The following is a 27,453-nucleotide window of genomic DNA, read 5'->3' on the forward strand; positions in this document are numbered from 1 at the left end:
ATATGACACACATCCATATCCAATCCTAAATTTTTTTTGAATAAAATAATTACAAATAATTCTACTCAAAATTTAAATGGATAATAAAAATGTACCCATACGCAAAATGTATCAAGTAAGCCGATATTATAAGAACCATTGCCGTTCTTACCACGGACGCACATCGAAGACCGTTGACTTAAAAGTTAAAAAAAAAAAAAGTAAATTAAAAATGCCACGTGTCATTTTCCCGCCACGTGATTCAGAATTAAAAATTCTTATTTCGAACTCCGTGTTAAGAAATCAGCACATGTACTGGTTAACCGTGATGTAAAATAACGAGTAAATAATCGAGAGTCGTACTTTCCTGACTCGAAAATTTTCACTCGATCTGTACTTGGATGACGTGGTAAAGGTACGGAGACTTACTTCTTTTTCTTCGGGATACAAAAGAAAAGATCAACGGTTTTGTACCTTAACACGTCAGCCAAGTACAGATCAAGTGAAATTGTTTTGAGTCCGGTAATCATTGGGGAAATATATAGACTCGAGAACAGATAGAGCGAGAAGAGTGGGAAATTCAGTTGCAGAAAATCAAGGCGAGACTTTCTTCTCTACCGACAAACTGAAATCTCGCAAAACCTATCAAATCGATCGATCGATCTCCCGAACATGAAGGCCAAGATCTTACCTCTACTCAATTTCGAGCACAAGAGGTAAAATTTTCTCTCTCTTGATCTCTCCACCCGTCCTAACCACCCGAAATTTTCGCAGATTTCTCATATATTTTCCCCATTCTATGTTTTTTTTTCCTATCATTTTGATCGATCTATCAAAATTAAACGGTCAATTAGATATATACTGTTGATTTACTGTAAATGCGCGTAGTTTAGTGTTCGATTCTTGTTTTTTTCTCTATCTTGTCGATAGTTTATGGTTCGGAAGATTTTATCTTTGGATGAAAGAAGTGTTACTGTGTTAGATAGATACTTCAGTTTCTTGGTTGTTTTCTTGATTTTTATTTTTTAATTTGAAGTTACTCAGTAGAGAAGATTTTACTGTTTATGATTGATTTGACTTACGTATTATGTTTGATTTATGTAGGTAAGATTTAGGGTTAGGGTATGTTTGGTAACACTTCTGAAGTCTGAAGTCTGAAGTCTGAAATCTGAAGTCTGAAGTCTGAAATCTGAAATCTGGAATCTTGTTCTGGAAAAGTTGTTTGTTTATAATTTATAAGAGCTTCTGGTTACAAACAGAATTTTAAAACATAATGATCATTTTGACAATATTACCCTTCTGTAATTATAATAAATTGTTAACCAAAAAACGTGCATAATGATGGCAATTTTCAAATTGAATTCTCGTTCAAAATACAAAAACAAATCATTTATATATAAAATAATATAATTTTTTTTCCAATTTTCTGTTTTTCGTCTCTCTCATTTATATTATTCTCTCTCTCTCTCTTTCTCTCTCTCTCCAATTTATTAAAACCAAGAAAATACAAGAACCAAGTAAAACACAATAACCAATTAAACAAATCATACACTCTAAAGAGTCCATCCAATGACCAAGGAAACAACTCATACACCCTAAAGAGTCCACCTAAGGACTAAGGAAACAACTCATACACCTAACAAAACCTATCCATCTCTCTTTCTTTCTCTCTCTCTCTCTATTCGTCTAATGACCCAACTTTATGCAAGAAGAAAAACAAAAAAGATAGAAGGAAAGATAAAGAGAAGATGAAGAGAGAAATAAGGAAAGACGTTGAAAATGGTTCGATTTCTCCATAATGAGTTCGGTTGGTTATTTGAGATTTTAGGATTTTTGTTGAAGTTTTGATTTTTTATTTGGTTGTTTGTTAAAGTTTTGATTTTGGGTTTTTGTTGAAGTTTTGATTTTTGATTTGGTTGTTTGTTGAAGTTTTGATTTTGAGATTTTCTCAATATGAGATTCACATGCTATTAATCGATCAAGGAATAACAATAGAGTAGTAGATACACATACCTTTGTAGATCTTGAAAGCCGAGTTGGACATGAAGGAGATGTAGAAGAGAAAGGAGAGGTAAGGGTTTAAAGATTTTTACAAAAGAGGGATAAGTGATGGAAATAATTATTTTGAGGAGGGTATTTTAGGTATAAAATATTTTTTCAGATTTCAGAACTTCGTCCAGCAACTTTTTATGGCTGATTTTTTTCGACTGAAAATGTCTTCTTGTTCTTAAATCTGAAAATAAACAAACAAGATTAAGACATCTGAAGTCTGAATTTTAATGGTGGACCACCTCCATTCAGACTTCAGAAGTGTTACCAAACACACACTTAATGTTATGTGCGTAGTAGGTATCAATTTCAATTCTAAGTGTGAAATGAGGTTTGAGTGGACGCAATGTCCAGAACGACGGAACTTAGGATTTGAATTGCGTGAACAGAGTAGAGTAAAAGCTTCATTTGATGTGGATTACTCCAGTAACAAACTAAAAATCTCTTATGGCAAACTCAATTTTTAATTTTTTTTTTAAAATTCCCATCTTCTCCGAAAAACCAATTTCTTTCAAAAAATTTCCTAAAAAATTTACTCAAATATGACCGTTCAGAATTTGGGTAATGATTTGAGTCTCCTTTGATTTGGTATCAATCTGAGTGAAGGAGTGGAGCTCCTTTTTACCATTTACTCAAATTTGAGTTTTAATATGAATCTGAGATAGAACTGGAGATTCTCTAAGAAGAACATGACTACACCATACCTATAAAGTCTTCAGTCCTAATAGAACAGAACTAGAAAGAAGTAGGCCCCTCCTAAAAGTTTTTCAGCTCCACCCCCCCATTAGGGGGTTGTAGCTTGCTACCAGTGCCCTCTTGTCAGCCTCCACATTGTGGGAGGCATAGTTTGCTACTAGTGACGTAGGCTCTTCAGCGTAAACCTTTGTAGTGTAGTCAAGGCCTACTCATCTATCTGTAGTATTGTCACTGTCACGTGCAAGATTGCTCTACTGATATCATAAGGCTATTCAATGGTAAATTGCTGTAATTTATGATTTTTCATTGAACTTGAACGCAATCTTGTCAATGGGTTATGGATATAGGGAGATTATCAGGTTTTTGATAATGAAATAGAAATTGGTCTGTACAGGGATGCCTACGGGTTCGCTGTGAGACCCCAACACTTGCAGAGATATCGAGAATACGCTAATATTTATGAGGTTAGGTATATGCTTGCAAAATCGTGATCAGCTTTTGGCGAAATTCCGATTATGGCTCATTGTTCATTTTAATTCCCAAAACATGAAGAGCGAGATCGCAGGTGTTTCAAAGTGACGATCTCGCTGATATAAGGTAACGTGATCGCTGATATTTATTTGAAAATGGACAATCTCACTGGTTATAAAAGTGATGATCTCGCAGGTTCGCTACTTTTTAGTGAGATCGTCACTTTATAAAGCAGTGAGTTTGTCACTTTTCAAATAAATATCAGCGATCTTGCTACTTCATATCAGCGAGTTTGTCACTTTGAAATACGTGCGATCTCACTCTTCATGTTTTGGGAATTGAAATGAACAATCTACCAGAATCGGAATTTCGTCAGATTCAGCTCACGAAATGGTAATTTTTTTTCATATTATGTCTCACGGATTTATTTTCCATAATTTAAGGAGGAAGAAGAGGAGAGATCAGACAGATGGAAGGACTTCTTGGAGAGGCAGAGTGCATCTGCTCAACTGCCTATAAATGGCTTGTCGGATGAGGGAGATAACTTACCATCACATGCTGAACATACAGTGCAGAAAGCAGTGTCTCTTTTCGAGAAAAGTGCGGAAGAAAATGAGAAGATCCCAATGCCAAAGGACACAAAGATCCACAAGATCCAGATATGGGCTCCGCTTAGACCGTCCCTTAGTTCCGTTGAGCATATGATGAGTTCTCGTGTTAAGAAGAGAAAGAATCTTTCAAGAGAGGAGCAAAATGCTAGAACTGGAAACCATCTTGCGACGATTGAAAAAGCAAAGCCCTTGCAAGGGGCTTCTGAAGAGGACTCTGAGGATGAGTTCTATGACGTTGAGAGGTCAGATCTATCTCAGGATGCCACTTCAACTGAAAGTGTGAGTTCTGCTACCGATGGGACTTGCCAATCTTTAGACCCTTGTAAAGAAGAGCTGGAAAGCCTTGTTCGTGGAGGAGTGCCAATGGCTCTCAGGGGAGAGGTATAATTGACACTCTAGAGTTTATTTTTGTTTTTGTTTTTTTTTTCTCCTTGGGTGGGGGGAAATATCGAAAGAGGGCTAAATGTTTTATTAGTTACAAAAAAGCTATTTTTTCAAAAATTACTTAAAACAATTTAAAATGCTGGACTGTCCAACATTTTAATAACTTGTTGGACAGTCCAACAACTAAGGCCCCGTTTGATTCAGCTGCCTAAATCTGCTGTCAGCTTCTGCTGTCAGAATCTGCTGTCAGAATCTGCTGTCAGAAGCTGAAATACTGAAAAGCTTGTTTGTTACAGCTTCGTAAAAGTGCTGTGCTGTTGACCAGAATCTGGTAATTATTGTTTGATACAGCTTCTAGAATCTGCTGTTTCGGGTAAAATGACCAGAATACCCTTAAGGTTGATAGAACACTCAAAATGCATAAAAATTTACCAGAATACCCTTATAAATATATAATTACACTAAATATTACAATTCAAAAATATAGTACAATTAGAGATTACCCGTACCTACTGCACATGCATCCTCTCTCGAGTTAAGGGGGTAAAAGAGAAAAAAATAAAATAAGAAGGAAAATATTATAAAATTTGAAACTATAACTTAAAGGAAAGTTATTATTAAAAAATTAAGATTAAATGGATAAAAGATGAAAAATAATAAAGTAAGTTGAACGGGCAAAAGAGAGAATATAGTAAAATTATAGGAGGGACATCTCTTTTGGGTTAAGGGGGTAAAAGTGAAAAAATAAATTCGAGTCATGATAATTTGATACCCCCTTCTGACATACGCCCTCATCACAAAACCATTGATAATTTTTCTCGGGATACATAAGAAAAATATTTATAATTCTACATATTCTGAGGCAATGATCTATAATTCTGTGACAAGAGCGTATGTCAGAGGGGCATCAAAAAATCATTATTCTTAACAAAAATACAAAAGGGTATAAACTCCAAAGTGTCACTTTTCTACTCTCCTTCTATGCCACAGTAATCCATCAGTCACATATTTCCTTTTAACAAAGTATCATTATATTATCAACGGACCAGTTAATCAATCATTAATTTTTCTTAAAAAAATTAAAAAAGAAGAAGTAAAAGAAAAAATTAGTTTATCCTACTGAATATACTCGAAACAATGAGGGACTTAAGTCAAGGCTCAATGTCCCTTCTCTTGGGTGAATGACACGTGTCATGACAGCTCATTCTTTTTACACATTTCATTAGAAGTAAAAATTATCCCCACCTGTTGGTTATGGGAGGAGAATGAGAATAACAGAAGCAACCCTCATCGTCTTTCTACCAAAGAAAATCAGCAACAATATGGGGCAAGGAGAGGAACTCAAGATCAAACACGAACTCAAAGTCAAGATTCAGGTCTTTCTCTCTTTGTCGCTAACAAAAAATCAATAAAATAAAAGATCTATGCGAGACCGAACAGCTGTGTGAGAGACAGATGTGCGAGATCTGTGTGAGACGGAGCAGCTGTGCGCAGCTGTCTGGGAAGAGAAGAGAAGAGAAGAAGAGAAGCAGAGAGAGAGTTCAGTGAGATAGAGTAAGAGAGAGGTTCTGTCGATGGAGAGAATAGAGACGAGGGCAGGGGCAAAACGGTCTTCTCACATGAGCCGTTTATTCGGTGTTAAATTCTCCCGCAAACGCGAAAAAAAAAGCGGCTAATATCCGCTTCACATATTTGCGTTTCAAAACGCAAATTTGTAACGCAATTTTATAACAAACGGTGATTTTCGTCTTAACCGCAGATTTTCAGCGCAAACGCACTGAAATCCGTGTTTTGAAGCCGAAACAAACACCGCCTAAGAGTTTTGCAGAGGATAATGGGCAATTCAACTCGCTGGACTGTCCAGGGTTCTGTACAGTCCAACATTTGAACCTATAAATGGTTTTAAAACATTGGATAGTCCAGCGAGTTACTAAAACGCTGGACAGTCCAGCAAGCTAAGTCATTTTTTTTTGTAATTTAATATATATTTTTTTAATAATTAATGTGAATATTGGCGATTTTTATTTTTATTTTTAAAGTTAACATCACGGAAAATCTTCTTGTTTACTTTCCATTTGTAATTACAGCTATGGCAAGCCTTTGTGGGTGTGAGTGCGTGCCGAGTGGAGAAATATTACCAAGATCTGCTAGCTCCAGAAACTAATGCTGGTGGTAACAAGAAGCGTGATAGTCCACTTTCCAACAATTCAAGTAATGGGTCAAGTGCAGATCAGGGATGTGCACCTGAGAAATGGAAAGGGCAGATTGAGAAGGTCTATTGGATGCATGGACTTCGAACTTCAAATTTTAATATTGTCAGTTTGTAATTCTGTTCAAGTTTCTTTTCAACCTGACTTGTTTGTTTTCTTTTGCAGGATTTGCCTCGAACATTCCCAGGTCATCCTGCTCTGGATGAGGACGGTAGAAATGCTTTGAGGCGCTTACTTACAGCATATGCTCGGCATAACCCCTCTGTTGGATATTGTCAGGTATTTGTGTTTGAAGAAGAAGAAAAGTGAGATTCACTAAACTCTTTCATGTATAACACTTGCCACTTCAAAAGTTTGAGACTTGTGGCAAGTCATGTACTTGTGCTTTCTCAGTATCCAATGACCACAATACCCAAAGCTATGTTTCAACTCTTATAACAATTAATAAGCCTCTTTGGTTTAACACTATAAATTGCTTTTAGGGCTAGTGCATACCTTTTTTGGTTGGCTAAGGATGTGGATTAAATACACAATGATGGTAACTGGCAGACCAATGATATTGTGTTATTTATGTAATAAATAAGGAGGATACTTGCAAAACTATGTAATAAAAATGATCTCAATGCACAGTCAAACCCAAAATTTCAAGAGGACTACGTGCAGAAAATGAATATATTGATGTTTTGCAAAGGCCACGATGTCCAACACTGGCACATATTGTTATTTGCATGATCATCTGAAAGTTTTGCATCAATTTTGTTTAAACACTTATTTTTGTCTTTTTGGAGTCTTGGTGTTTCTTTATGCTGAAAAGAACAATTAAGTTTGTTCAGGTGTGCTTGTTTGTCTCACAACATTTTGATAAGTATTTGCATGTCAATATGTATCGTTTTATCTCGCGATACATATTGCAACAAAAAATAATTATTCCATCTCCGTTTATTTTTCTAGAAAAAGCCAAGCTAGCATGTGCAGGCCATGGTGAGGTCAGCCAGGCCATTTGTGTATGCATAGAAAGCATTTCATTCAAAATATTAAAAGAATATTTGGAATATTTAGGCATTTTATTGGCCAGAACAACGAAAGAAGAGCAGATTTTGGACCTTGGTTGGAACTTGTGATTTATACAAAGAATGGGATAATTATCTAAACTTTTTTGCAATCTGAGGCTCATGCATCTGCTGTCCATAGGAGGATATACTGTTTGTGTTTTTTTTATTATGTATTTATGTTACTCTGAAGCTGTCATACTTCCACTTTTATTCTGTGTGCTTTATTTTTTTAAAGTAATAGTACTCTCGAGATACTGATTAACCCCTTGTGTTTCTCTTGAATTGTATGCATAGGCCATGAATTTCTTCGCTGGGTTATTGCTACTTCTCATGCCTGAGGAAAACGCTTTTTGGTAAGTCTGAAGGTTTTAGTTGTCATTATTCCTTTTCATCAGGTGCATTCCTGGATTTATTTCTGTAGGGATAATTACAACTTGTAAGATTGCTGAACACAACATGCTCTATATGTGAAGAATGATGAATTTTCATCCATCATATAGTAGCTGGACTTTATTTTATGGATCCTAAATCTGCTGAAAATCTTTCAGGACTTTGATGGGTATCATCGATGACTACTTCGATGGCTACTATTCTGAGGAAATGATTGAATCTCAGGTAATATCTGTTTTGCCTTTTTTCTATTTCACCCATCAGAGTGCCTAGCAATTATTTGTTATCTCATAGTGATTGTTTCGGCCCTGTGCTTGAGGAATTAGCAAAGTGGACAGGTGTTCAGTGGTTCCAATTTTGACCATTTAAGTTGTCTTGTTTCTTCCAGGTAGATCAACTTGTTTTTGAGGACTTGGTGCGCGAGAGATTTCCCAAATTGGGTTTGTCTTTTACTGACCATTTTTATGGTTTTTTTTTTCTTCTCAAAGTTGTTTTAAATTTATGTAGCAGATTGAGTAATTTCTTATTTAATTTATGCTCATTGTGCAGTTAATCATCTGGATTACCTAGGAGTGCAGGTGGCATGGGTTTCTGGACCCTGGTTTCTTTCCATTTTTGTGAATATGCTTCCTTGGGAAAGTGGTCAGGTTCTATTTTGTATCTTGTTGCAATTCCATAAAATTTTTATTGTAATTTGATGATACTTGGCCACCTTTTTAATCCTTAGAGCAACTCCAATGCAATCTCCATCCCGTCTCAACTGCTATTTTGGAGAGTTAAATCCAAAATATGTGCCTCCAACACACTATCTATCTCCCTCTCCATTTTGGATAGTGGGATTTTCAATATCCATTTTGGAGAGGGAGGACGCTCCGTCCCCCCTCAACTGCTATTTTGGAGAGTATTTTGGATTTTATGGGTTTCCAATGCCCTATCCATCTCCATCTCCATTTTGGTTTGAATTAAAAAAGATATTCAAACATTAACGGATAGCCATTTGGATAGTATAGTTGGAGTGCATACCCCTTGAATATCCAAAATGGCTATACATAAACACATGGCTATCCATTACGGATATTCCCCTTGGAGTTGCTCTTAGACTTTCAAGGTAGGTGGTGATGGTGTCTTGGTCATAATATCGCATATCTAGATTCTGATGGGTTCCTTTGACTTCAGTTCTTCGAATCTGGGACGTGCTTCTATTTGAAGGAAATCGTGTTATGCTATTTCGAACAGCTCTTGCTTTGATGGAGTTATATGGTACTGGGTAAATCACATTTGGTTTTGGTACGATATGTTATATTGGGCATATCAACTATATTTTCCTACTTTATATACTCTGTACGCTACTTTAGAAGCATGGAACTTAATTCTAATTAGTTCCTTGTAGGTCCTGCATTGGTTACAACAACAGATGCTGGAGATGCAGTTACATTGTTGCAATCCCTTGCTGGTTCAACATTTGACAGCAGCCAACTTGTCTTAACTGCTTGCATGGGTTACCAAACTATAAATGAAGCTAGATTACAAGAGTTGAGAAATAAACATCGACCACCAATAATAGCTGCCGTTGAGGAACGGTATAAAGGGCTTCACGTGTGGAGGGATTCCAAGGTTCTTGCATCTAAGCTATATGGTTTCAAGCATGATGAAACAAGTACAGAAGGACCAGGTGATGGGGATGCATCTCTTTTGGATTCTGTTCCAGATTTTGAAGAACAGGTAATAGTTTTTTGAGTATAGATAATTCTTTTCCTTAATCTTGTATTATACTTATGTACCTCAAACTGTATAGGCATTAAGAGTACTTACAAAATAGAAGAATATAAAAGATCATACCTTCCTTGAATTCCTTATTTGCAACATATCCCTATGCTGCCTTTCCAGAAATAAGAAATTAACTGTTGTGCTGCATCTATGATCTTTCAATGTCCACATAATCTATAGAGCAGACTATATGTGTTTATTTATCATTCTTTTACATATTATATTATTTTCTATGCGTTATTATCTCACATTTGGTAACTGGCACTCCTTTGTTTTGGGTTGCTGAATTCATGATTTTAGTGAAAGAAACAATTTTATTGCAAAGTTAGTTATAAAAATTATTTAATTGAAAGATGAAAAAGAACAGAATGTGGATTGAGGTAGTGAAAGCAAATACGAACACATTTTCAGTCACAGAATATGTGGCCTTTGATAGAATTCAATGGAGGAAGGGGATTCATTCTACTGACCCGAATCTTTGGGATAAGGCTTCGATGATAATGATTATATGATTTTCCTGTGTAGTATCCCTATACATTATTAGCTCACTATTGGTAATTTGGCATGCTTTGTTTTTGGTTGTCAGTCATTATTTTATTTAAAGTTGACTTAAAAAAATCTTTTTATTGAAAGAGAAAAAGAAACAAACAGTGAAAACAGGACAAGTGAATCTCATAAAGGAAAGAGGGGAAAAAGAAAGAAGAAAAAGTAAGATGAGAGTCCTAAAGAGAAAATCTATTCTCTCTACCATTCCCACCAGAACAGTATTTTCTGTACCCTTGCTTTGCAAAGTTGTAACAAATTCATTACTCTCTCTCAGTGAATATCTCTTAATGAAGTATCTCTCTGATCCAAACAAGCTTGGGGCTAGTGCTTACACTTATGCAACCTTATTACCCATCTAATTGTATTTAGAGTTAAGGAGCCTTGACTTGATGCCAACCGACAAGGGTGATCTATAAATAATTAAATATTATCTATTATTATGTGATTTACTGGTAACTTGAATGTCGTTGTTTCTTTGATTTTGGAAATTAATTTAGCTTGATGTATATGGTTTTCTTTTTTTTATCTTTCACCACAGCAGGTTAAATTTTAGCCCTATTCCATTGATGATTGGATGGCATTGAAAAGCGAGACAATTGTCATGCATTTGATATTTTACATAACATTTGTAGGGTATCCCATCATTCATTTGGCACAAAATTTTATTGCAAAGAAGTTTATTTAAGATATTTTTCATGCTATGTTGCTTTTATTTAGTTGAGAAGTTCGTGATTTCCTCACAACTCTTTTTTAGTTCTAATGAAGGAACAAATTATTTCCAGGTGACATGGTTGAAAGTCGAATTATGCAGATTGCTGGAGGAGAACAGATCTGCTATCCTGAGGTCGGTACCTCTTATACAGTGGCACATTTGTTATCTTCAAAAGTTAGCTGCATGTTTGTAATATGACTCTTCACTTAGCAAAAATAACAAGTTTAACAATCATAATAAGTTCAAACTATCAAATAATTCTTTTAGGATTTTGTTCCTGTGCACTCGGAAATCTTCCCGTAGTTTATATATTATTACTACCTAATTGACTCGGCAGGCTGCATGGCAATTCTATGTTGGATATCAAGTTGTAATCAAAGAAACACGTAATTCTAATAGGATTTTTTCCAAGTGCACTTGGAATTCTTTCCATGGTTTATATGTTAATACTTACCTAATTGATTCGGCAGTCAGCATGGTAAATCTACGTAAGCTGGGAGTAAAGGCTATTTATAGTGTTATTGAGCTCCGATTATCTTTTGATACTCATTCATTATTCTTAAAAACAGACAACTTAGGTTGGATACTTTCTTGTGTATCCTCTAGTTCAAGCTGATAAGCTAACTCAACTATATACATTTTGCCTACTCTTCTTTATCCATTAATTTTTCATGATCAACAGTTTTTTCGGCCTTCATGATGCCTCTGTTTATGTTACACTTGGACTTTATATGTGATGGATTTGAAGTGTTATCTGGAGCCATTACTATCTGTCTTAGAGTTTCTAGTGTAATCAAGATGTAAGTTTGCTTCTGTTTTAGCATCAAAATCTAAGGTCTTGAGTGGCCGTTCTGGAAACTAAAATGCATCCTTAACAAACCGCTCATCTTACAATTGTATTTTAGGTGCTTTTCTAAGGTGTTTGAAACCATCTCAGTAACTGTCACAGAACTCTTACGTTTTTTTTCTTATTACAGCATTGAATTTTCTTATGGTTCCTGTTCTTTTCCAGAGCTGAAGAGCTGGAGACAGCATTAATGGAGATGGTCAAGCAGGATAATAGGCGTCAATTGAGTGCAAGGGTATATCTGAAACTTAGAGAAACCAACTTCTTCTGATATATCTGCCTGTTATGTCAGCTGTCATGTTAAACATGAAAGGAATATGTGTTAATTTGGCTAGAAAACATGGTCTAAAATAAATAGCGTAATTTATTGATGGCAAACTTTTATAAGTTATTGCACCTAAAAAATGTAGAATATTTTGAAAATACAGAAAGATATTGATGGCAAAAATTAGAGATCGCAGATCTGATCTGGTGTGTAAGATAGACATTGAAAAAGCTTTTGATCATGTCAATTGGGAGTTCTTAAGGTACATGCTTAGACAGATAGGTTTTGGAGATAAATGGATTTCTTGGATTAGTAAGTGCATTTCTTCAGCTTCCTTTTCAGTTCTTGTGAATGGCTCTCCTGTTGGGTTTTTTTAAAAGTTCTCGTGGGCTTAGGTAAGGAGATCCCTTATCCGCCTTTCTTTTTAATTTGGTGGTTGAAGCTCTAGAAAGGATGATAGCTAGGGCGAATGAGGTCGGGGCTTTGAGAGGGTTTGGAGTAGTGGGAGATGGTCCAGTCTTCTCTCATTTATAGTTCGCAGATGATACTCTTTTGTTTCTTGAGGCCCAAACTAGTCAAGTTTGTTTTCTTCTGAGTCTTCTGTTTTGTTTTGAGGCAATCTCAGGCTTTCGATTAATTTAAGGAAGAGTACAATCTTTGCCTTGGGAGAGGTGCCTGATATCCTTGCTTGGTCAGATTCCTGGGTTGCCAAGTGGGCTCCTTCCCATCCACGTATTTGGGCCTTCCTCTTGGTGCCCATTATAAGTTGTCTAGCTGGCAAACCAGTTAGATTTTCCTTTGGGTGTACCATGTGGAAGGGTATTTACGATTTGATTTCAGAGTTCGAGAGACAAGTAAGCTCTAGAGTGGGTAAAGGTTATTTCTGGTAAGACTGCTGGTGTGGTGAAACCCCTCTTCAGAATTTATTTATAGGTTTGTATCTTCTGTCCAACAGGAAAGGGAAGCCAATTTCTGCCTTCTTGATTTTCGAAGACGCAGAATTTTCTTGGGATTGGGGTTTAGAAGAAGACTGGACGATTGGGAGATTCCTGAGGTAGCCTTTCCCCTTCAGTTGTCTTCTGCGATTCCGTCTCTAGTTTTGGAAGATTTGGAAGGGTAACCGGGAAGATTTGTGTTCGGTTAGCTCGTTCTATTCCCATTTGGTTGGTAGCACTGGACCTCCTTATGTTGTTTCTGTGGCCTTGTCTCCCTTGGTCCCTGCTAAAGTGTCTTTCTTTGTGTGGTTGGCTGCGCTGAATAGACTCCCTACTATCGATTTTCTTAGATTGAGGGGGTTGTACCTTCGTGAATTTTTGCTGCCTTTGTAACGTAACTGGGGAGTCGATTAATCATATTGTTCTGCATTATAATTTGGCATCAACTGTGTGGTCTCATTTCTTATCTTTATTTAATTTGTCTTGGTGTGATTCTTTTTCAGTTTCCTCTTTGCTAATTTGCTGGTGGTCCCCATATGTTCTGGTAGAAAAAGTATTCTTCTTAAGATTATCCCCTTTGCCATTTGTTGGGGTCTTTGGAAAGAAAGGAATGGGCGTACCTTCGAAGGAAAGGAGTACTTCTAAAGCGTTGATCTTAAACATTCTTGGTCGGTTGTTTTTCTGGTGTAAGCAATTTAAGGAGTTTAGGGGTTTGTTTTTTGAGAATTTTGTGTTTAGGTGGGGTTTGGTTTGTTCTTAGTCTGAGTCATTTCCCTTCGTTGTATCTTTCTGAGGACTTCTTGTCCTCTTTTTAATAAAACTTTATCTTATCAAAAAACAGAAGAAGAAGAGGATTTTGTGTTTAGGTGGGGTTTGGTTTGTTATAACCATTATCAGCTTTTGTGAGTCTGAATTTCACCACTGCTTGAAGTGTGGATATCTTTATATCGACTCATCTTTTCTTTCCTTTTTGTCTTTTGAGTTGCTTGGATGGATTCATCATTGCTTGGGTAAAATGGTTTTCAAACTAAACGAATGAATGAAAAATCTCATAAAAAATCCAGGATTTTTTTCCCCAGAAACCTAGCATAGTACTTCACTAGATGTGTTTTTTAAACATTAAAGGGGTATTTGAAGCTATACTTGTAACTTTGCCGTAAGTCCAATTTGTCAAAACTGCTATTTAGAAAAATATGGTTCTCATTTGGTTACCCATCTTTTTAAGGATGCGTATAGGATTGCTGTTAGGCAGGATAATCGTGGGATTCTAGGCCTGATATCTAGGGAAATGGTCCTGTGGTTCTTTTCTTTGCAATTATATTCTCTTATTTTAAGTCATTCATCTTTATTAATAAAAAGGAGAACGAGGATCAAATACTGGATGTTATGGTACAGATATTTTCACTGATATTTGATTTTCATTCTTAGCGAAATGTATTCAATTGTTGGAAAAACTAATTACTGCATTGTAGTTGAAAATAATAATTTTTCTTACTAACCGTGTTCAAGTAATTTTATTTTTCTTTTTGATAGGTTTAATTGTGAAGCTGGGTTTTCTATCTCTGGTCTTTGGTATTTTCACACAGACTACCACTTCATGAGCAATTTCTTTGTTTGAATCCTTTGTGTTGTTGAGTTTCACCTTTCCCTTCGTTCCTTATTTTTCATTGAGGATCTTGGATTTCATGCCAAACTAGAATTTGATGTGCAAAACTCAAATTTGGTCTATGTTATTTGCAGATGACAGTGTTAGTTTGATGGGCCTAGAGAGGGATAAAATGCAAGACTAGAACTAGCTTTAGAGTCAAAGGGGTTTAAACTAACTTGGACGATGACAATATATGGAGTACAACTTTAGTAGGGACTTCAAACACACATGGAGAGGACACACTAGTTAAAACTGGTGGCCAAGAAATTTCTGAATTCGCCTTTTTTTTTTTTTTTTTTGATAAGTATAATATTTTGAAAAAGAGAGAATAACAAAGTACAAGGAGGCCGAGGGTGTCTCTCAAAGAGCAACAAAACAAAGAAAAGCTAAAGCATCAATGATTATACAAAGAGTTCCATCTAAGCACAAAGTCATCAAAAGTAGTTCCCTTGAATTTTATATTCTGTTTCGATCAAAGGTACAACAAGCCCAAGATCTCCAAGTAGCCACCGTGAGCGCTTCTCATCTTACTATTAAACACCCTGTTATTTCTCTCGTTCCACACCCCCAAAGGAGTCTTTTTTTGGACGAGAAAGCATTACTGGCCCAACCTTCTACCAATGAGGAGAACTTACTAGGAAAGACCCATTGAATATGGAAAAAACCAAGGAAAGTTGACCAAATATGATGAGAAAAAGAGCAGTGAATTAAAATATGGTCGACAGATTCTCCATCCTTCAAATAAAGGGGACAACAATTAGGAGTGATCCAACCCCGAGCAATCAATTTGTCCATCGTAAGAATTTTCCCAAAGAAAGTCAACCAAACAAACAAGGAGATTTTAGAGGGAACTGAGTTGGACCAAATAATGTGCCCCAAGAATGATCACTCGACATAAGGGTTGAGCCACTTATAGAAAGAACTGATAGAAATTCTCAAGTCCTTAGCCCTCGTCTATTCCCGCCTGTCCTGTTCATTTTCATCGAGAAGACGCGAATGCAAGAGATCAAGGAAAGATGTCACCTCTGTTAGTTCCCAATCATTAAAGTTTCTCCTGAACCCCAAATCTCAAGTAGAGTTGGAATCATTGCGAATCAAACACTGCTGGATCAATTCATTCTTTTTCAAAGAACAAGCGTACAAAAACGGAAATTGAGCCGCTAGAGACAATGTGCCACACCAACTATCCTCCCAAAATCTGATCTTGTCACTCATGCCCCCTTTGAATCTAATCCCTTTCTCAAACTCCTCTCTTACTTTCAGAATCCCCTTCCAGACACTACACCTTATAAAATTAGAGATAGGTGGATAAAATAGACGGGCTTCCAATTTAATATTGGACTGCTTCATTCCAAGGAGAATTTTATAGATTGAAAATAAGACCAACAATGTTTTATGAGTCAGATGTTGGAAAAATAGGTTTAGCATGTGAAAATCTAAATGAAAAAGAACTAATAGAGGTGGAACTCAAGGCACATAATCATTTTCTTTAAAACGTTATTGGCTTCCTATTCAAGTAAGAACTCAAGTTTATAACAAGATTCTAGAAAAAGTTTATAAGATACAACAAGCCCAATCTCTTGATTACAATTTGTTGTCTTGCAAAATAGGAGAATTACTTTAGATAACTCAATTGGATAAGTACAAGAAAATCGTAAGGAGTTTATGAACCTTTTTTTTTTGCTAAGCAAGCAAAGGAATAGTGGTTAATGGAGATGAAGGTGGGTTCAACGGAATTTGAACCTAGGTCATGGATCAACTCTCCTCAAGCCTTTACCACTTAGCTAAGTGGCACCTTTTGGAGTTTATGAACTTGTGTGCCTTACAATTCCTAAGATTGTGCATACTTATTTGTGCCTATAAATTCTTTTTTATATATTCTGATGCAACTGTCCAAATAGTCACCATGTTTGCTTCTCTCAACAGTCACATTTTGGATGACTTTGATCATTTTATATTTGTTTAACGGTCAAAGAGTAAAGAAACACTCTTAGTACTATCGTGGAAGGTTGCAACCCTTCCTTGACCAACAATCAACTAATTTGCGCATGGTCAACCAACAGTCATATTGACTTCCAAACCCATCTGAGTCAAGCATCATAGTTCAATACCGACTTTGATCATCTAACGGACAAGATCGAAAATGAATGTTTCATTTTACAAATTAAAAATAGTTCATCTGACGATGCATTCATGTAAGTGGGCCTCAAAAGCACACACATGTGCATGAACATGATGGCAAATTGTCGCTTAACAATGAAGTGTGTTTTTTTCCACTTAAATAACTAAAGTGGATAAGTATGAGATCATATATATATATTTGATTGATATCGGCGGTTAGGCAGACCCCTTACCAGAGAACAAGAAACAAAAGATTACATATGGATATAGGGACAGCCTATGGTATCCTCTCTAACAAAATCTAACAACTCACGAGGGAGGGTTGACTCCATGAATCTAATTTCTTGGGGGGAGGAAAGCATGCCAGCTAAGCTACCGCTACCCCATTTGTTTCTCTAAAAACAAATTAAAAAAACAGCAATGGAAAATGAGTTACAGATGTCTCTAATCTGGTTTACAAAGGCTTCAACTCTCCAGGGACTTTCAATCTCTTGATTTAGAATCTTGATTGCTGTTGAAGAATCAGACGGGATGATAATTTTTTGACCTCTATGAAGAACAGACAGTTTCATACCTCCATAGATTGCTTTGAGCTCATGCCAAAGAACTGAATTTCCTTGAGAACATTCTGCCCATGGAGCTATCACCATTCCTTTGCCATCCCTTATTACAGCGCCTTGCCCACCTACTGGACCTCTTAGAGAGCCATCACAGTTGATTCTCCAAAGTCAGATTGGGGAGGGTTCCATTTGCAGAAAGTGGTGGAGGGGCATTTAAGATCAGCTATGATTACCCAAGACTCAACAATGGCAATGAAAGTCTGGGATCTGAGAACTTCTCTGATTTCAGTTGAAATTTCATACAAAACCTTTGGGATGGGGGAGTATTCATTCCTAAACATCCTTTTGCAGCGCTCTTTCCACATGTGGTATGGGAAGGCACAAAAGCATTCTCTTTTGATGCTGGCATCGATAGATTTTCCTTTGAAAGAAGAGCTAACCCATTGAATTTCCTAGAGGAGTCACCAATAGCCCTTCTGAAGTTGCATTTATGCAGAATTCTGCCCCCGAGTTCCATAGGATAACCACAACCAAAGAATAAATGCTGCACTGTCTCCTCTTCTTGCCTGCAGAAGATGCATCTGCTCTGAGTAATTACTCCTCTTGCTTGAAGGAATTGATGAGTTTTAAGTCTGCCAATCATAGCCAGCAAAGCTATAAAGTTGTGTCTTGGAATACCATTGCTATCCCAAACCAGAAAAGACCAAGGCATGTGATTAAAGTCTTGGTATAAGCTTCTGACAACAGACCCAACAGTGAATTTTCCTTTAGGATTCGGGGTCCAAACTAACTCATCATCTGCTAAATTGTCTCTGGTGACCTCGTTCAACCCTTCCAAATATGAACCAAAGATGATGTTGCAGTAGAAGGGGGAGCCCAGTTATTATTTCTGATCAGAGAGCTGACTCTTGGTTCCGCATTGATTCTTGAATTGTGCTCAAGCTCCCTTGGAAAGGATCTAAATAGGATGCCTTCAATATGCCCCGATTCATGCCATCGGTGCACAGATCTGCTATTGCCAATCTGGTACGTTATTAGAGAGCTTGCTTTATCTCTAGCTTTGAGGAGTTTTCTCCATGCCCAAGAGGAATTAGCTGGGGTGTCCATGGTTCAGAAGTGTCTCCCCTTCACTCTGTTCTTTAGCATCCAATCCACCCAAAGGTTTTCTCTCTGCGAGACAATATCCCATACTTGTCTCATGATGGCTGCTCTATTCCAGACTTACTTCTGTGATACATAGGCCTCCTTTCTCTTTTGATTTACAAACATTAACCCAGTGCACTGGATGAATCTTTTTCTTAGAATCCGAACCAGCCCGTAAGAAGTTGGCACAGACTAGACCAATTTTCTTTGTAACCTTCAACATCTCTACCCAGATGAAAGGCTTCCAAGTCTGAGAGGGAAGGCTCAAACTGAATTTCCTCTTCTATAGCCTCATTCATGGAATCCCTGTGTTCTGTCCCCAGCAATATATATATATATATATATATATGTTGATAATAAGATAATTTTATAGAAAGAGGGGGTTGAGATGACCAACTCAAAGTTAAACAAGCAACTACACACAACAATACACCCAAGAAAACCAAGCACAAACCAGTTACCCCTCCCCTAGATTACATGCCCTTTCCCATTTTACAAGAAAATCTAAGAAGGAAATTCCCCTAAACTCTATAAATTGTTTACACCATAAAAACAACAAAGCCATCAGACAACGCATTTCCTTCAAATACATGAGCACTCCTTTCCTTCCACACACTCTAGCATATAACAAATGGAACCATGCCCCATAGAATACACTTGGGCTTTAAGAAAGGGCTTCCCCAAGCTAATCCAAACTTGAAGAGACCACAAATTGAAGACGAAAAACAAATCCAAACCAAACAAAGACAGAAAATGCGACTGCCAACCCTGATTTGATGAACAAACTAGCTATGGGTAAGAACATGATCAGCGAATCTTCAAAAAAAAAAAAACATGATCAACAACAAAAAATCGGAGTGGTGAAACTCCTCGTAATCAATTGATCCAATGTCATGGTCTTCCCAAGAGCAACTGACCAGACAAAAAAAAATCTTCTAAGGCACCTTATTTCTCCAAATAAAATAATGAGGGAAACCTCTGACATGGTTCAACTGACTTGCAAGGTATAAGGATCTCACCAAGAAACGCCCATCCCTTGTGCCATCCCAAATCCGTTTATCCTCAGCATCAACACTAAAATACCCAACTAACCTAAGATATAATTTTTTTTATTATTAATCTGACAAATATTTCTATTATTTACTAAGAATTATTATAAATATTAACAATAAATTATAATTTTTTTTATTTGCTACATCAAATGTCCTCGAATATGAAAATCATGGGTGAAGACTTCGTCAAGTTGGAACATTTTGATATCAACAATTTTCAAAGATGGCATTAGAAAATGCACTTTTTGTTGATAACACTTGGGAGTTACCCATGTTCTGAATCCAAAGCCTGAAAATCATGAGATGAAACACTTGTCAATGCTCGCTACCTTCAGAAATGGGCGTGGTACAAATACATCAACAAAAGACACATTAGTTGACTCTTTGTTTGATGTGTAATAGAATACATCTTTTGTTAAAGAACTTTGGGAGACATTGGAAGCCAAATTTTGAACAGAAGATGTTGGCACTCAAAACTTTTTATAAGTCAATTTCATATTATAAAATGGTTGATAATAAATTGATTCTTGATCAAGTTCATGAGATTCAGTATATTATTAGTCAAATGATTGAGGAATTTATGAAATTGGATTCCATTTTCTTCAATGGTTCCTTTATCCACAAATTACCTCTTTCTAGAAAGACTGCCACATTGACCTCAAACATCAAAGACAATAACTTATGTTTGAGGAGTGTGCCACCATATTCGAGTTGAAGAAAAGTTAAATATTCGAAAAAAGAAGGATGAATAATCTGATTTAACTTCTTGAAGGCTCATAATAGTGAAGGTGGGTATGTCTAAACCGAAAGAAAAAGGCAGCAAGGGTTAGGGAAACCTTAAGTTAAATAAGATTAAGTTTAAGAAGAAAGGCCAGAAAAATAAGGGTGACTGCCAGAAAAATAAGGGTGACTATTATTACTACGGAAAATCCAGTCACTTAAAGTGAGATTGCAAAAAATTCAAGAAAGACAAAACGAATCTCAAATTAATGTGACTGAAGAAAAGTTCATTGTTGCCATGATTTTAAAATCAACACCGTAGAAAGCAACAAAGATTGGTGGATTGATTTTGGTGTCACTAGGCATGCTTCGAACAAGAAGTTGATGTTCTCTAACTACAAGAGGTAATGGATGACCAAGAGCTCTTCATAGAGAACGCAACGATTGCAAAAGTATGAGATCAGGGACAATAAATCTAAAGCTTTGTTCTGATATTGTCCTAGACTCCTATCCTTAAATGATGTTTTTTATGTTTTTGAGATTTCAAATAATCTAATTCCAGCCAGTTTATTGAATAAATATGGCTTCAAACTAGTCTTTGAGTCTGATGAAGTTGTAGTTGCTAAGGGAGGGGTGTTTATGGAAAATGATATATTTGTAATTGGATATTCAAAATAGATATAAAGAATGTAATGCCTTCTTTTGTTTATATTATTGACTTTGTTTCTTTATGGCATGATAGATTAGGACATATTCACATTAGTTTTATTATTTTTATGGTTGAATAAGGATTCATACTTAGACTTGAAAATAATATTAAAGATAAATGTAAAATATGTGCAATCTAAAATTACTAAAAAACCATTTAGAAATGTGGAAAGAAATTCTAAGATTTTGCAACTTATTGATTTTGATATATATGATTTAAATAATGTCTTTATTAGAGTTGAAAAAAGATATTTTATAACCTTTACAGATGATCATTTAAAATGTTCGTATGTTTACCTTTTAAGACTTAAAGATGAAGCATTATATAAGTTTAAATCTTATAAAAGATGTTGAAATCAACTAACTTTAACAATCAAAATTGTGAAAATCAAATAGAGGAGGTTAGTACATTGGGAATATGTTCGCTGACTTTTGAAAGTCTGTAGAGGTGGTACATCTTACCACTGCTCGTTACTCTCCTCAATAGAATGGAACAACTCAAAGAAAGAATCTAACCTTAATTGAAATGGTTAATTTTGTGATAATTAATTATGTGCTAAATTTAAATTTATGGGGTGAAACCCTATTGACTGCTTGTCACATGTTAAGTAAAGTGCCACAATAACTCAAACATAACTCCCTATGAACTATGAAAGAATAAGAAGCCAAATTTGAAATATCTTAAAGTGTGGGGTGTGGAGTTCTTGTTAGGCTCCCAAATCTTAAAAGACCTAAGTTAGGTAATCCCCAGTCGTATGCATATTAATAGGTTATTCTTTAACCAATAAGGCTTATTTAGTTTCATAAAATTAATGGTGCAATAAACCAAAATAGGATATGTTGTTAAGTTAAATAGATGCACTAGGGTCCATGTCAAGTACATTGGGATGCAATATCTCATATTTTTGAATACTGAAAAGGAACTATTCATTATGGTTTATGTTATTATGATTTTTTCACTAGTTTAGTGGGATATAGTAATGCAAGTTAGAACTCGTACTCAGATGAATCTAAGTCAACTAGTGAATGGGTATTCTCTCTAGTGGTGATTCGATCTCTTGGAGATCCAAGAAAAAAATTTGCATAACTTGTTTCATAATGGAATCAAAATTTATTACTTTACCAACATTTGACAAGGTGTCAAAATGGCATAGGAATTTGCTTTTAGAACTTCCTTTGTGGTCAAAGATTATGCCACATATCGTAATTAATTGTGATAGTGAGGCTATAAGATCTAAATCCCATAATGAAGTGTATAACAGAAAAATTAGAGACATTGGTCTAATACATCATTATGTACGGGAATTACTCAAGGATGGAATAATTTAGTTAAACTATATTCTGTATTCACACCTTTGATAACTTGGTCAATTGGTTTACCAAGGGTCTCTTTAGAGACTTAGCAAAGAAAACATCTTAAGAGATAGGGCTGGAGTCATATTTTTAAATCACCTTTCCCAAATATTTAAGTTAATGGAAGAGTATGACATTAGCGTGGTAGTCAAAGCACTTCAAGTTATCTAAGTGCCAATCCCAAGAAAGATGCAAAGTGCTTGGAAGCTATAATGAGAAATGAGATGAAAAGTCATTACTCTTAATGGTGTTAATGTGTTTGATTATAATGACATATTTGATAGTCATCTATATGAATGTGGAGGTGCGGTCGTTTCTTATGAGAATCATGGTTTCTCTAAAAATACATTCAAGAAAACCAGGATATGAGTGTAATACCATAATAGTGTCGGCTTTAAAAATAACTCAATTTGAGAGAATGTGTGTTGTTTATCCGGTCTTCTCACATAGTGTCCTCAATTTATGATCATGGTCTCTGTGCACCCTACAAGGCTTTGATTAATATACACTAAGTGAGTGTTCAAGCCTAAAAGGTACCTTTCATGGTATGCACAATTCCTCGTTACCAAAATGTTCATTTTATTTGAATCCATTGGGAAATTTTTCATTATAATTATTTTTATAAATATAGATATATCTCTAGGGTAAGTTGGGTGTTTTAGTAAGTTGAAGGACATTTTTGTCATTTCCGTGCCATGTTGGGAAATAACTCCTAAAAGATAATCCCTTGCATAAGAAGAATAATAACTCTATTGAGAATATGTAGGATCTCACACTTATCTACTTTAGTTATTTAAGTGGGAGAAACTATATTTCGTTGATAAGCAACAATTCGCCGCCCCCTTCTTGCATGGGCTTGGGTGCTGTTGAGGTGTATACTCTTTGCACATATGCCTTGTCGTGTGGATCTTGAGAAGTTGTTTTTATTTGTAGGATGAGGTATCGATCTTTGATATCATCCGTTGAATGATTAGAGTGGGCATTGAACTATGTTGTTTGTCTCGAATGGGCTTGATTGTCAATATGCTTGTTGGTCAAAGGGATTTAACTAATAAATGACCATTAGAACATTGGTCATATGAGTTGACCGTTGATCAAAAGAGTTCTGACCATGAGTCGACCATGCTCAAAATTGTTGATTGTTGGTCAAGGAAGGGTTGCTACGTTTCAGAATGGTAGGAAGAGTATGAGTCTTTACTCTTTAACCATTAGAATGGATCTAAAATGATTTAGATCATTCAATATGTGACTCTTGAAGCAAACTATCATGGAGACTGTTTGAACATTCACATAAGAATATATAAAATGTGATTTGTAGGCATATATCAGAATACAGTCTTAGCAATTTTCTGTCACACAAAGTTCATAAATTTCTTCTTCTACCTACTATTTTCTTTTATTCATCTGACTGAATTATTTGGGTAGTTTTTAATTTTTTGCAAGAAAACTGATTGTGACCAAGAGATTGAGCTCGTTGTATCTTGGAAACTTTTTCTATAACCATGTTGCAAACATGAATTTTTATTTGAGTATGGAGAAAATTATATTTTAAAGAAAAGGTTACATGCTTTGAGTTCAACCTAACTTTTTGTTCATTTTCATTTAGATTTTGAACTTATTTTTCCCGACAAGGAATGTTGGGCAAACAAGAAATAACATTCTTATATTATGAGTGTGTCCGAGATGATGATATTGAGTGGAAAAGATTAAGAGAAATTAAAAAAAACAAAAAACAAACGTTATGTGTATGTGAAAATGTAGTAGGCTTATACGTGTTAAATAAGGGAGAGTTGACTGGATAAACTTGATCAAGTATAATGCATATTGATAACACAACCAGTGAGAAGGAATGCACACTGTCCAGGTTGGAGGTTCTTAAAGGTTGAGGGGAAGCCAAAAAGGACATGGATGGAAATATTGAAAGGAAATCTGCCTAACGGAAGACATGACTTTGAATAGAATTGAATGCAGGATCAAGATTCGTGCAGCTGACCCCATACAATTGGGATTAGGCTTATGATGATACAAGGATTTTTCTTTCATATTTCATGTTCTATGACTTAATGTATCGCATTCTTCATTTGAAGGGCTCAAATGCTCGTCTCTAAAGCCTAAACTGTCAGTTAAGCCATCTATGCAATGAGAATATTATTGTAATTGTTAGTGCTGGCTTGGTTGGGTGGTCCTTAGGATTCCCTTCTTTCTTAAAAATCCAAGTCAGTGATCTTGCTTAAAATATTTGAAGAAATGTTTATGAATTACAGGTTGAAATGTTGGAGCAGGAGTTGGCTGAGCTACGACAAACCCTAGCGGATAAGCAGGAAGAAGAACATGCCATGCTTCAGGTCTCAATTTTGTTCTTAAGTTATATATATTGTCTGTTTGGTGGACCTTGGATTCTTTTCGCATAAAGTGCTTGGGCTTCTCACAATACTTGCTAAATTTACTTAACCAATCAACTATTACTGTAGGTCTTGATGCGGGTAGAGCAAGAACAAAGAGTAACAGAAGACGCTCGTAGATTTGCTGAGCAAGATGCAGTTTCTCAGAGACATGCTGCTAATGTTCTTCAGGTTCTTTCTTGCTTCAACGTAGTGTGTAGAAGTGTTCAACGGAGAACATCACCCAAATAGCCTTTTTTTCTTTTGAGGATCTCTTGAATAAGAATTAAGAAATCAAGCTTGATTCAGATTAATCATTTTGGCCAGCTGTTTTTACACCCAAGGAATTCCAAGAATTCTAGCAAAAACACACGATGAAATGAGTACTTTTCAAAGAACATTTTAATTGCAAAAAAAAACTGTATTTTCCAGGAAAAAAATTCCTGGCAACAATACTAGGCCTTAGTTCTTGTATTTGGAGAAATAAGTTCCTAAACATCTGATTTAACTGGAATTTTAAAAACTTGACTGAACATAGAAATCTTTGCGGATCTTGTATAGCTGAATATAGACAGATAGGTCTTAGATGTCCATTGTTAATCCGTCTATTTTCTTCTATTTTCCATCTTTTTATCTATTCTTATTACCAGATATATGCAGGGAAAATACGAAGAAGCTATGGTTTCACTTGCTCAAATGGAGAATAGATTGGTTATGGCGGAGTCAATGTTGGAGGCTACCTTACACTACCAATCTGACCAAGTTAAAGCACAGCAATCTCCAAGGTGCATCAGTTATTACTTCAATTCCCAATGATTATGTTTTGCAGGATTTCCCTGCTATCATGCTTGATATGATTGGATCATCTATGTTGCATTAGTCAACAAGTTAACAAAAGTTATTGTTTCAAAATTCAAACACTTACTAGGAATGTCAATATGAATGAGAGACATTTGCTCGAGTGATTTGTGTGCATCTCTAGTTCTTTTTGCTGCTTTATCAAAACTCTCTCTGCTTTGTAGGTCTGGGCATCTGGAATCTTTACCCGTACGAGTAAATCAAGAACCTGCACAGGATTTGCCAACACCGAAAACCAGTTTGCTCTCTAGGTCATTTGGACTTAGCTGGCGTGATAGGATCAAGGTAATAATCTGTGTAGGTTTTTTGTTTAGATTCTTGATCGACTGCAAAGATAACTCTAAGCAATAGAGAAATGATAAAGATATGCCATTCCAATGACTGATGAAACTTTCATTTGTGCACTTTCAATATTTCTAGTATTTATGGTAGTTTACTATTTTCTCATTAAAAAAAAAAAAAACTATCTGTGCACTTTCAAAATGTTTGGGTGAGGTATATTGATGTGTATCCCTATGTCTGTGCCCATGTTGCGTTGACATGCCCATCCATGGGGCAATTCAAGGAGTCGCCTGTTTTGCCAAGTCACCTGTAGGTATTTTGGTGTGCACATTTTTTTTTGGTGCCAGGCTAATGATAGTAGTGGTCAGTCATTAATAGGTTGAAGGCGGGTTTTTGAATTCAGGTCATGATATCAACACTGATGGGCTTTAATCAACTTAGCAAGCAAGCACATGCCCACTAGGGCATATGCTTGTGCACGGGGCTAGCACACCTCATTGAAGGATCCATGGATAAGACGTTGAGTTGTGACAAACCGACTCAAAATAATAATAATAATAATACTCGACTGACGTTACATGTGCACAGCACCATACATTTTTTCCTTGAGATATACAAAGAAAAAATCTATGGTTTTGTCCACTTTCTACGTAAGTTGAGTATATTTGTGTATCTTTTTTTGAGTCCATTTATCATTATTTTAAAAAATCTACATTTTGGGTTACCTTATTCCACAATGCAAAAACGATTAGCCTTTCTCATAAACGTAATCATCTAAAGAGCATGTTTATACCGCAAAGATTTGCTTCAGTTCTACTAGTGTTTGGGGCAAAATGTATTCCCCATATGGTTCGATTACCCTCTAGTTAAATAGGGGTGAATGTTAGGATCATTCATGTATATTCCTTTCTAGGACTTGACATTTGTTAGCCAAAGAGAGCAAATTATTAACCTTCAGTTGCATGGTAAAACTCCCATACCTACTTGCATCCACCATTACTTGTACACTCTTCTTAGTTAGACCTTATCCCAGAAATGGCAGTTGTTCAGATCATCTAACACATGGAATTCTTTTGACATCTAAAAGCATGTAGATTATCCAATAATTAAGTTCATCTAATAGGGGGTTGGGTTGACGTCATGCATTTGATGAGATAGTCCAGATTTTGAATGAAAAAGAGGGACTAATGATTGGACATCAGAATATTGTCATTTTAAATAGCATTATTGTCATTTTAAATTAATCTTCACTTTTTGAAACAGGGGAAGACAAGTAGTGCTGAGGAGCCTAGTAATAGTAACTCCTCAAATGAACCACAAAGCCCAGCGACACAGAAGGAAGACATGAACAGCCACCATGAGCACGATAAATAGAGCATTTTGTGGATCGATTTAATTGCAGTTAGTATTCAAAAGGATAGATCCTTCTCTGGGTTGAAGGTTCATATCCTGTTTTGTACATGGACGGTACAGATCCAATCCATGAATGAGAGGACCGACCAACCAAATTATCCCTTCTTCTGTATCAATGCCGATTTGGATAGAAGCACAAGTCTATTATTTTTGCCTGTAATTTGTTAGACAGAATCCATATAAAGCACATGGCTATCCATTATTTGGCCCTTAATAAAAATAATAGTAAGTGCAGTGCAACTGAGAATGAAACAAGAGACACAGAATCTATTTATGAGTGATCTTTGTCCCTTTCCCTTT

The 27,453-nt window shown here is 35.9% G+C and overlaps 1 protein-coding gene across 2 annotated transcripts; it reads left to right on the forward strand.

Annotated features, from left to right (window-relative positions):
- Nucleotides 1-536: 536 nt before the first annotated feature.
- Nucleotides 537-27,453, forward strand: LOC147384668 (uncharacterized). Of its 2 annotated transcripts, XM_086425467.1 has the most exons (18): nt 537-695; nt 3,119-3,188; nt 3,639-4,187; nt 6,278-6,463; nt 6,566-6,679; nt 7,747-7,805; nt 8,001-8,067; nt 8,231-8,282; nt 8,392-8,484; nt 9,019-9,102; nt 9,233-9,564; nt 10,938-10,999; nt 11,880-11,949; nt 24,484-24,564; nt 24,691-24,792; nt 25,261-25,385; nt 25,623-25,743; nt 27,004-27,453. In XM_086425467.1, the coding sequence occupies exons 1-18, from the start codon at nt 652-654 to the stop codon at nt 27,112-27,114; spliced, it is 2,322 nt and encodes a 773-aa protein (XP_086281593.1). In that variant the 5' UTR covers nt 537-651; the 3' UTR covers nt 27,115-27,453. The 2 variants fall into 2 exon arrangements, with proteins under 2 accessions (XP_086281593.1, XP_086281594.1); XM_086425468.1 differs by lacking the exon at nt 3,119-3,188 and having other exon boundaries at nt 547-695.

Source organism: Akebia trifoliata, chromosome 15 (genome assembly GCF_017979445.1).
Source record: "Akebia trifoliata isolate Shusen 1 chromosome 15, ASM1797944v1, whole genome shotgun sequence".
In the NCBI taxonomy this organism is placed as follows: domain Eukaryota; kingdom Viridiplantae; phylum Streptophyta; class Magnoliopsida; order Ranunculales; family Lardizabalaceae; genus Akebia; species Akebia trifoliata.